Below are 11,923 nucleotides of genomic sequence, written 5' to 3' on the forward strand. Positions count from 1 at the left end.
CTTCGGAAACCCCCTGAAGCCCAGAGAAGACTTCCCAGGGACTCTTAGGATTTGGACTATCCCTGCGGCCAGAGCTGGCACCAGAGGCCTGGAGTGATAGTACAGCGGGTAGGGTGTTTGCCTTGCACGCGGCCGACCCGGGTTCAAGTCACAACATCCCATATGGTCCCCCGAGCATCGCCAGGAATGATTTCTGAGTGCAAATCCAGGAGTAACCCCTGTGCATCGTTGGGTGTGACCCAAAGAGCAAAAAAAAAAAAAAAAACAGAGCTGGCCCCAGTGACCTCATGGAAGCCTGTGAACATCGCTGAGGTCATTACATGGTTTGTGGCTAGCAGCAGAGCTCTTCCCTGGCAGGTATGAAGCTCTGGGTTCAATTCCTAGCACCAAACACGCAGAAATATCTTGGGAGCTAGTTCAAGCCTTGCCAGGAGTGACCCCCAAATCAACCACCACAACAAGAAAGAATGGAGCAGGGCTCTACAAAGCATTTCTGGTCTCTCCTCCTGAACTGGGAGGGGGGCCATCCTCGTCTCTTCTCATCCACAGGCTGGACTGAGGACCATTGAAGAGGAGGCAGCCCCCGAGATCCACCGCACCATCTCCGGGGACCTGACAGCCGAGGAGGAGCTGGAGAGAGCCATGGTGGAGGCGGCCATGGAGGAGGGCATATTCCGGGTGAGCCAAGCCGCACCCCTGGGCTCAGGGGGACAAGAAGGGAGACACAGAGGCTGACATTACGCACTGCTGTATCTCTTGGGACTCTTGATCCACCCCCTTCTGCTCAAGGCATCAACTCCAACGACCTCCCCACTTTCCTGGGCCAAGTTGGCCTCTTTGCTCACTCACAAACCCTCATTGCTGTTCTATGACCCACAGTTCATTACCAAGAGCCCATCCGCTCTAGTTACTCCCAGCCCTCGCCTTGGGTAGAGGGTAGAGTGTCCCCTAACACCATGGAGCTTGGAGTCTCAGAGACCAGCTGGTGGCCCTTCTGGGTGGTTTGGAAGGAAATGATGAACAAAGTGAAGGCAGGAGCAGTGTTGGGTCATTTGCAAGTGGGCTTTTGAGATTCGGGGCAGAGTGCATCCTACTGCTTCCTGTCCATGCCTCCTATGTGGTCTCTATCTTAGGACAGCCCTAATCTGATACCCTGAATATGAGAGTGGGGACTGTCTTTGCCAGCCTCGCAGCTCAGCCGACCCTCCTCAGACCCCCGGGATGAGTCTCCAACACCAGCCCCCATTGTCCCCAACACTATGGACCCCGCATGGAGGCTGGCCCCCTTTTCCTCCAGTGCCCCGCTCAGCCCCCCTCTCCTCCTGGCCCCTAGAGAACTGGAGGCCTGTTTGGCCAGGCGGACAACTTCCTGGAGAGGACCAGCTCCCTGCCCCCCATCATGGCCAACCAGAGGCCCCTCCAGTTCACGGAGATGGAGATGGAGGACCTGGAATCCCCCGTCTTCCTGGAGGACTTTCCTCCAGAACCACGCATCAACCCTCTCGCTCGGGCCAACGCCAACAACGCCAATGCCAACACTGCCTGGAGCAACAGCAACCAAAGCAACAACCGGGTGTTTCCCAGGTAGGGGTAGCGGCCAGCCAGCCTGGACGTGGGCATGTGGGAAGGCTCTGAGAAGACATAGTGTGTGTGTGTGGGGGGGGGGGGCAAGGCTTTGGCGGGAGAGGCACCTGGAAAAGCTTAGGGTGTACATGGTGAGCCTTTGGGATTCATCGGGTACCATAATCCACCAGGCAGAGACCATTCTAACCAGCAGGGGGCAGCCTTGGCCCAGTGCTGGTGGTTCTTTGTGGGCTTCACCACATCTCAGTCCTGAGCCCTTTGAATTTAACTCACACCTTCAACAGTAGGGTGTGTGTGCGCGCTCACGCACGCGCGCGTGTGTGTATGTATGTGTGTGTGTGTGTGTGTACACACTCTATTTGCAGACAGTGTATATATAGATATATACAGTGTATATATGTAGATACAGTGTATGGATATAATGTCTATATCCATATGCTCTACACTGTATTTCTTCATATATATACACACACACTATATATATATACACTGTATCTATCTATAGATATCTATAGATAGATATAGCAATTCATTCTAGTTCAGACCTTGAATCTGAGTTTCCAGGGAGATCCTGCTGTCCTCGGGGGGTGTCATCTCTCGTGTCCAGTCCAGTCCTTCGAGTCCGAGGGTTCTCAGCAACTGATACCTGCCGGCTCCAAGCAGAGCTACTATTCCAGACGTGCCCAATCCTGTACCCTCAAAACAGGCCAGAGGGCAGGAGACTGGCAAAGGGGTGCTGTACCCCTTGCAGCTGACACCCCTTCACTTCAGCCCATGGGCCCTGGGGGCATGTGCCTTCGGGTCCTTGTGGCACTCAGTTGGGGGAAATCCAGAATATTGGGGGTGCATCCCGCCACAATTCTTGGTCTCTTGGGAACACATCCTGCCATCTGAGTGTGATGAAACCCTGCAGGGAGGGGCGTCAGCGCTGTGCAGGTGGCATACTGGCCAACACGGCCTGGACCAGTTGGAGATGAGAACTAAGCTGGTCTCTCAACCCTGTAGCCCCACAACACATCAGCAGTCCCTAGAGGCTCTCCAAGTCCTTGTGCCAGACTCCCCCATGGACTCTGGGCTGGGACCCACCATTATTGTGGCTCAGGCCCTCTGGGGATCCCTTGGGCAGCCGAGGCTGGGACCAGGGTCCTAAGGGCTGTGATGCTAGCCCCCAGGAGAGGGTGAGGGAAGGGTTTGCATGGTGGAACTGTGCAGGGGCGGAGTTGTAGAGGGTAGCACTGGCTCTTTGCCCCTCTGAATGCCTGGGCAGACAGTGGGGCCAGGAGTCACTGCTGCTGCTGAGGGCTGGGTCCTGACAGGGAAATGAGCTGGGCGTGCAGCCCCAGCACCGCTGCTCACAGCCGTTTCCTTTATAGCGTCTACTATGAAAGGGAGCTCCCGAAGGACACAGAGGCGCCCGCTGCCAGAGGAGGAGCCCCCAGCCCGCCCCGAAGAACTCGGGGTCAGTCTCTTCTGTGCCCCCAGAGAGCGGGGGCAGGGGGGAACCCCATGGGGGCACACTTGAGAGTTGCTCCTATGGGAATGACTGCTTGGGTTGGTCAGTGGGGGAAGGGGAGAGCCGTGGGGCTGGGTGGGGAGAAGATACCCCCAAGAGTGAGGTGGGCTGGTGCAAGCCCCACCAAAGGACACTTCTGAGCCCTGGGCGTAAAACCTGAGCACTGGGTGCTGGAGATCAGTGAACGAACAAGCACCTCCTGCCCCCCAGACACCCACAGGTATGGCTGTGCACACACGTGCATATGACATATACACACAAGCTTGTACCTGCATACCTAAACATGCACACGTGAACACTTGTATGAACATTTGTGCTCACAGCTATACACGTGCATGCACACACACAATGATACAAACATGCTTCTATAAGCACAAACACATGCGTGCATTTACCGATACACATAACACGTGTACAAAAATATACACAGGGCTAGAGCGATAGCACAGCAGGTAGGGCGTTTGCCTGGCATGCAGCCGACACGGCTGACCTGAGTTCGATTCCTCCGCCCCTCCCGGAGAGCCCAGCAAGCTACAGAGAGTATCTCACCCGCATGGCAAATCCTGGCAAGCTACCCATGACGTAGTCAATATGCCAAACACAGTAACAATTGTCACAATGGAGACATTACTGGGCCCGCTCGAGCAAATCGATGAACAACGGGAGGACAGTGACAGTGACATACACAAACACCGACAGATACACATGGGCAAGCCACACACACACACCTCTGCACACACTCACACAAGCGTACGCATAGGCCCCTTCGCCTGTACGTAAGCACGTGTGCACATACACATACTTATATGTGCTCCACACAGATATGGGGTGGAGTAGGTGAGACTGACCCAAATCCTGCTCCGCATACACAAGGACAGATTCCAGGGCCAGGAGAGGGGGTAGTGCCCAGCCTGGAGTTGTTGGGCCTCCTCAGGCCCCTCCGCCCCCTGCCCCCGCCAGTCTGTGTCCCACAGGCCGGCCTAGCCGTGCTTCCATGGACCTTGGGCACCCTGGCAGGAGTTGGCAGCGCCACCTTCCCACAGGACCCCGCAGCAAATCTTGTGAAGAGAAGCTGAGGGCACAGTGGGCGCCAGGAGCAGCGCCCAGCACCCACTGCCAGGTACAGGGCAGAGAAGTGGCGGGAGTGTTGGTCTGCAGGGTGACTGTGGGCTCCCCTTCCTGAGGGTTTGAGCCACCTCTGGGAGCTGGGCTTCCTCTGGGGCCTACCAACTCCAGCCTCCTGGGGACCCCTGCCTGTGCCCTGAAACAGCCTGAGGAGAGGAGGAGCCCCACACGGGGGTCTCGGCCTGAGGAGACCCCCCACAGCCACAGAAGGGAGGAGAGTCCTGCCCGCCACCCGGCTCCAGCAACCGCCCTGCTTATCCGGGAGGTGAGATGGGGCAGGGTGCAGCTTTCGGGCCTCCCAGTGAAGGCCTGGGGTGCTGGGAGAGTGGGGTTGGGTGCAGCTTTTGGAGGTGTCCCTGGGAGGGTAGAGGTGAAGCAGCCCTGAGTCCCTCCCCTGCCCAGCCTCTTGTCCTATGCAGGCTCTGGTTCGAGGGGGCCTGGACACGTTGGCGGCTGACACAGGCTTCGTGGCGGCCACGGGTCAGGCCCTGGCGGAGGCCTGCCACATGGAGCCGGGCGCGGTGGAGGCGGCGGCCACAGAGCTGCTGAGAGAACGCGAGGACCCTGCAGGCAGCTTGGACCGGCTTCAACGCTCACTGGAGACCTCCTCTGCCTCCAGGCCCTGAAGGGTCCCCAGTACCTTGACTCCACAGACTTGACGGTGGAGGAGCACTCACTGCTGAGCACCCCCGAGGCAGCCTCCCTACTCAGTGGTTCAATATGAGCGAGTGCACAGTGCTCTGTGGGCGGGGGTGGGACTCCCCATCGGTCAGGGTGCTGTGGGATCCTGTCACTCGATGCGTCGTGGGCCCCTCTCCTGGCCAGCCCGACATGAGGGGCAGCTCTATGCCTGCTGCTTAGGGCCGGGGTCTGGCTTCCCTCAGCCCACTCCCATCAGGGGGCATTAAAGTCTCTGGGCCCCCATATGGGCCCCACCTCAGCCTGCCTCCTTTGTGGGTCCTTCCACACTCACTCCCCATTTTGGGGGCCTGCCTTCGACTTGGGAGTCTGAAATGACAGAGACCATCAGGACGGGGACGTTGTGGGGACAGAGGGCACGGGAGGCGATGGGTGCTAGCCCAGGAGATGGCTAGAGAACAGCCACACCCGGGCACCTTCAAGCCCACCCAGGCACCCTCACAGCCCACTCGGGCACCCTTATAACCCACCTGGGCCCAGACCCCAATCCCTGCCACACCCTGCACCCCAATTCCCACCACAGCCTGAACACCAATTGCTGCTATAGCTGAACCCTCAATTCCCACCACAACCTAAGCCCCAATTCCCACTACAGCCTGCACCCCAATTCCTTCCATAGCCTGTACCCCAATTCCTACCACAGCCTGCACCCCAATTCCCACCACACCTTGCACCCCAATTCCCACACAGCCAACCCTCCGTGTGTGAACTGTCCACACCACACTTTCTGCCCTTCACAAACAGAGGTTCCGATTCAGAGATGTGCTGGGGAGGATGCGGGGCGGAGGCACCAGTGGCGGGGAGGGGCAGGGAGTCCCCACTGGCCTAGGCCCTCTCCTCCAGGCTCCCCTGTCTTGCTGACCACACAGGCCTCCTCAAGCAGCCCCTCACTACACTTCCCATAGAAGGAGAAACGTCTCAGGGCATGACAAATCCAGACCCAGGTTTCCCGGGCCCCTATATGCTATGGACCCAATCAGCGCCATCCCTTCCTCTCCTCCTTCCTCCCTGGCCCACTGTCTCCGCCTCACCCCAGATTCCATCCCCATCAGCACTCCCACTCACATACACACACACACACCATCAAGCTTAAGTGCGTCCAGCTTCACCTGCACCCCTGCAGTGGTCCTGCTGTCCACCCATCATTCTCACCTGTCACTCGTCAATCTTATGTCTGTTACTAGGTACCAGTTGAATGTCTGTCATGTCTATCAATCACCTGTCATCTGCCATGTTTTTCAACCATCTAGTACCCATCACATGAATGATACATCTATCAGTCATAGGCTATTATCGTCTATAAATGATCTATAGATCTATAGATCACCTGTCATCCATATGTCTATTATCATCTGTCATCTATAGTCTGTCTTCACCTATCCAGCTCATTAGTGGGTACCAAATTTCCTCCCTGGTTTGTTTCTCCTCATCACTTTCACCAATATCCCTAGCAATTACTCCAGGAAGCCCTTTAAGCCCATAGTTAATTAATTCCTCGGCCGCCTTAGAAGCACGACCAGCCTGAAATGCCTGTGCCCCACCTCTTGGCTCCCCAGAATTCCCTACTTGAAGTTCCCCTGTGAGCTCACCCCAGCCCTGCCCAGGTGAGGACTTCCTCCAGCTTCTCTGTATCTCTGTACATGTTTGTATGTGTGTCTTTATATGTGTGTCTGTGTGAGTGTGTGTGTATGTGTGCCTATGTGTATCTGCATAATCTCACCCACTCTGGCGTCAGAGCTGCTTCTGTGTTGAGATCCCAAGTCCATGTTGCCAGGCCCCATCCCTTCCAGCTCCAGGTGCCCAAGACCCCCTAACTAGCTTCCACCTCTGATTCAGCTGGGCCAGATGGGAGCACGGGTCCTTTAGCATTCAATCCAGGAGATAGGAGGGGAGCACTGTCATGCCTCGAGTGTTCCTGACCCTGGTTTGATCCCTGACACCATGTGACCTCCCAAACTTCATGGTGGTCTCTGGTGGTCTGGTGGTCCCTCAGAGCCTGGGAAGCACCACATCTGGGCCCTAGGGCTTAGCTGCTGCCCTCGTTGACCAAAGACTTCCTGAGACACATGCAAGAAAGGAGGTCAGTGTATGGGGTCAGAGACTTGAAGCAAGCGTGAGGGAGTGAGTTCAAACCCCAGTGCTGCCCATATGGACCAAGGTGACCATAGCTGCATCCCGGGATTCCTGCTGGGGGTAAAGCAAAACCAAAACCAAGGCCGACAGCGAAAAGTCACAGCCTTCACTTCTTGCAGGCAAAGGGGCTCTGCCCAGCTACACATAGGCACACACTCACATACACACACACACTCACACAAACAACATACACACACAGACCCACACATAAAGGCACACACACAAACATGTACACACATACAAACACAAACTCACAGACCAACACATATACACACTCATTAACACACAGACACACAGACCCAACATACACACATTCCCACACTAACATGCACACATGTATGTCCACATCCACATCCACACAAACACCCATATGCACACTCACATACTAACAGACACACACACACACACATACTTGTCCACACTCATAGTCATGCACACACATGCTCTTACACACTTGCATGTGCTCGGACTTATACGCACACACATTTACACCTGCACACACACATGCATACACATATTCTCTCTCCCACATGGATTCGGAAGAACTCTCCCCTTCATCGGCAACGTGAAGCTGCGGTGATTCGCCAGAGGACAGGACTGTGGCCTCTGCCCGGCAGCCCTGGCTCTCACAAATGGCTTCTCCTCCCGGAACAAAGCATGGACAGGAGCCATCGGGAAGGAGGCAGGCAAGTCAGGGGGTGGGGTGCCCAGAGAGAAAGGCCTTCCCCTCAGCAGGACCATCTGACAGAGCAGGGTAGCCAGGGAGCTGGGAGACGCTGGCCAGGGCTGCGTCTGTCGGGCTCCAGTTCCCTGCAGACTTGGGGACCAGCTGCCGGGGGGATCTGCCACAGCAGGGTGGGCGTGTGCTGGTGAGAGAAATAAGCACAAAGCCGAGTGCCAGGGGCTCCTCCCATCTGGGAAGTGGGCACTGGACGGGAGGGGCCCCATGCCAGCCACCAGACTGTCTGGTGTGGAGCTTGGCCTCTGGGTGAGCTGGATGGCTAGCCCAACCCCCCACCCCCTCCCTTGGATCTAATCTCATGGCCACCTCCTTGCTGAGATGGGCCTTTCCACTTCTCCGTCTGGGCACAGCAGGGAGATGTCCCAACACCTCAGCTGGCTGGCGGTGATGAGGAGGAAGGAAAGACGCAGCCTTGTTCTCTGGGTTCTGTCCACAAGGCCGAAGAGCAGAATTCCCAGCCCCAGGCCTCAGCCTCACTATTTGTTCTCCCTTGGGGCCCCCCAGCTCCCCTGCAACCCTGCCAGGCCCGAACAGAGCCTGGCCCCGCTTCTTTTGTCCCTTCCCTTGCCCCCATTCTCCTGGCTGAGGTGTTAGTGACGAGCCCTCCTGCCTTGGGGCTAACAGCTTACGGGACTTAGCAGGTGACATTCACCCCACCCAAGTTCTACTGATAGGGCAACCCCCAGGACCAGGGCTTAGAGCTGTGAATCAGAACCGGGAGGGGTCAGAAGCTGCCCCCTCCCAAGTGGGCTGTGATCTCCAGTCTGGAAAAGCCAGGCCTGGAAGTGCTGTGGGCTTTTGTTTTGTTTTTGCTCTTGTTGCCGGAGAATCAAACCCAGGGTCTCCCTTATGCTCTACCATGGAGCTGCATCCCCCAACCCTGCTGCAGATCAATCAGATCAATCAGACACAGTACACATTCGTGGAAGCAAACTAGGCAGCTGCGGAGCAGCACGCTTTGGGGGGGTAGTTACAAACGCCGATGGAGCAAGGACAAAGGTGGTTACGTGCCAAGCGCTGTGTGCAGGAACTGAAAAACAGTGAAACTCAAAACAATTCCTAAGATTAATGTGTAAGCCATTATTAGCGTCAATTTTCAAAGGAGACTTGGAGAAGATGCGAGCTGTGGGCGACATTGCAAGACTGCAGACGACACGACCCGGGCTGGCACGTCGTCTCAGTTCCCTGGGAACTCTGCTGTGGCCTGCTGAGCAGTCTGTGAAGGCTTTGGCCTCGCCAGGCCTTCAACACAACCCCATAAAAGCACTTGGAAAAGAAACTGGCCCTAAGGATCATAGTTCAATGCTGAGCACCACTGGAAGATGCTAGGGGGTCGAAAAAAGCATTCAGAGGGTGGGGAGCAGGTCCTGGGCTCCGGAGGAAGAACTGGATATTGTCATTTAAGTCAAGTGAGCAACAGCAGCAATTCCTGGGGAGGAGGGAAGAAGGGAGGGAAACAGGGCACTGAGTCAAGGGAGGCTAAGGAGGGAGCCTGTGAAGGGCCTGTCCGTGGAAGATGTGTACAAAGGAAAGCTAGGCGAAAGCCATTCCCGCTACAGCTTATGGATTCCTTTTCATACACGAGCTCCATCTCTTTCCCCCTCCCAGCTTATTTTAAAATATTTTGGGGCCACATCCAGCAATGTTCAGGGCTTACTTCCTTCTCTGTGCTCAAGAATCACTCTTGGCAGGCTCGGGGGACCAGATAGGGTACCGGAGATCGAACGTGGGCCAGCCACGTGCCATGCAAATGCCCTCCCCACTCTCCTACCACTCCAGCTCGTGCAATTGCACTTGGACATCTTCATCTGACACTGGGGCTTGCTCACTCGGCCTCGGGGCCCACAAGGGCTGCACATTGTTCACACTGTCTTCCAGGTGTGAGGCTCATGCTCATTCCAGAGCTGCTCATCGGGGCTTCCAGGCTGGAGTTGTGACTTGGAGATCATACACCATGTTGTGATTCTGGGAGGCCCAAACAGTGAAAGCACCAAGACTGAAATCACTGCGTGTGAGCAGTACCAGGGATCCAACTCTCAGCCTCACACCTGTAAGGAGAATCTTTTGCCACTGAATCCTCCCAGGCCTCTTCTAGCAATATTTCTTTCTAAAACGTCCCTGCCTTTGGTGGCCTCCTCTTGGGAGCATAGTAGCTAAGATTCACCCAGCCCAGATCCTGAGGGGCTACAATGCATGGTGGTCAATCGTTTAATCTGGAAAATCTGAGAAACTCCTGTTCATCCTACCCCACACTAAGAATGCGGCTTAGCAAGGCTGAGTCTGTTCTCCTGGACGCTCGGGAGGCTGGTTTCTGGCGTGGTTTCGAGAGTCACGCAACAATCCCACCACGCCCGGTGATCTAGCTGAGACCTTGTCCATATGCAGACGAACCGCAGCATGGCAACAGGTCCCCAACCCCACAGCTGGCTCCAGCGTCTCTGCACCTGCCCTTCCTCTCACTTGGGCACGGCGGACGTCCTCTCTGCCAGAAAGACATGGTAGAACCACTGCCCTCCCCGCTTTGTTTAGGGGCAGATTTCATGGTCCTAGTTGCTCGCAAAGGTCTGGATGGGGCTCACTATGGGGGCAGCCTGGTAAGCACAGACCCAGCGGATGCATGGACTGAGTAACTTCGTCCAGAGATGCCAGTGGCCCTGGGAGAGGGAAGGTGGGGCTTTCTCACGGCCCCAGAGAGGGCTGCAGGGGAACCTGTCCCCACAGCTGGCTGTCCTATCTTGGGGACATCACCTTCAGGGCCAGCTCTGAGAGTCCTGCTCAGAATCTGGGTCACCTCAAGGGCTGCTGAGTCCCTGTCCTGGTGACTTATCAGGGTCTCTGTCCAGGGTCTCTATCCGGAGTCTCTAACTAGGATCTGTCTGGGGTCTCTGTCTGGGGTCTCTGTCCTGTGTGGGGGGGAGGGGCACTGTCCAGGGTGCTATCTCTGAAGGGCTAAGGCAGGCGTGGGCCTTGGACCTCTCCCTGGGTCCTTCCCCAGCTGGTGGTCACTTAACCCTGTGCCCCACCCAGTCCTGGCTGTTCTTCGGATCTGCCGCCTAGTTTGAAAGTGAAAGAGACAAAGCCCTTTCCAGCATCTCCTCTTCTCCCCTAGTTGATCCTGATTCTCATCCCAGCAAAGTGTCTCCTTTGTCAGCAGGCACAAGGAACAGGAAATTCTGGGGTGGGGAGTGGACACAGGTGAGTCAGTCCAGAGACTATTTCACTCAGCCAAAGCTGTTGGCAGTCAATGTCAAAGGGCCTTTGACCCTTAAACTCGACTGGTCACACACACACACACACACACACACACTCACACACAACACTCTCTCTCTCTCTCACACACATACACACACACTCACACTACCCGCTGTAGCCAGCACTTTATTTTTTAAATTTTTTATATGCTGTTGTATTTATTTATTTATTTATTTTTACAGTTGGAATTAAACTTTATTATTATTTTATTTTATTTTATTTGCTTTTTGGGTCACACCCGGCGATGCACAGGGGTTACTCCTGGCTCTGCACTCAGGAATTACGCCTGGCAGTGCTCAGGGTACCATATGTGATGCTGGGAATTGAACCCGGGTCGGCTGCATGCAAGGCAAACGCCCTACCCGCTGTGCTATTTCTCCAGCCCCAAACTTTATTTTTTAACAAGTGATTTTATTTATTTTTGTTTATAAAGTTTTCCACAATATTTGATTACATTGAATATTAGAACACCAGTCCCACCACCATTACACTTTCCCACCACCATATATACCTATTTTTAAATTTTTATTAGTGAAACACCATGAGCTACAATTGTAGACTTACAAATTTTTGTGCTTGAGTTTCAGTTATACAATGATCGAGTACACATCCCTCCACCAGTGCTCATTTTCCACCACCACGGATCCCAGTATCCCTCCCACCCCCCATCCCACCCTGCCTCTGTGGCAGGGCATTCGCTTTTGTTCTCTCTCTCCTTTCAGGTGCTGTGGTTTGCAAAAGAGTCATTGAGTGGCTATCATGTTCCATCTATAGTCTACTTTCAGCATGCATCTCCCATCCTGGGAGGATTCTTCCAATACCCTTAACTTGATACTCCCTTCTGTATCTGAGCTGCCTTTTCCCCTAGCATGTGC

At 55.2% G+C, this 11,923-nt stretch overlaps 1 protein-coding gene across 1 annotated transcript in view; it reads left to right on the forward strand.

Annotated features, from left to right (window-relative positions):
* CACNA1S (calcium voltage-gated channel subunit alpha1 S) overlaps positions 1 to 4,850 on the forward strand; it is a 62,749-nt gene extending 57,899 nt beyond the window's left edge. Inside the window, exons 39-44 of the mRNA XM_056110574.1 lie at positions 550 to 678; positions 1,334 to 1,584; positions 2,958 to 3,043; positions 4,141 to 4,217; positions 4,368 to 4,487; positions 4,642 to 4,850. Of these exons, the coding sequence (XP_055966549.1) occupies positions 550 to 678; positions 1,334 to 1,584; positions 2,958 to 3,043; positions 4,141 to 4,217; positions 4,368 to 4,487; positions 4,642 to 4,848 (870 nt within the window). The 3' untranslated portion in view covers positions 4,849 to 4,850. The remainder of the gene's footprint in view (positions 1 to 549; positions 679 to 1,333; positions 1,585 to 2,957; positions 3,044 to 4,140; positions 4,218 to 4,367; positions 4,488 to 4,641) is intronic.
* Positions 4,851 to 11,923: the final 7,073 nt, after the last annotated feature.

The sequence above is a fragment of the Sorex fumeus genome, unplaced genomic scaffold (genome assembly GCF_029834395.1).
Source record: "Sorex fumeus unplaced genomic scaffold, SorFum_2.1 ptg000010l, whole genome shotgun sequence".
Lineage (NCBI taxonomy): Eukaryota > Metazoa > Chordata > Mammalia > Eulipotyphla > Soricidae > Sorex > Sorex fumeus.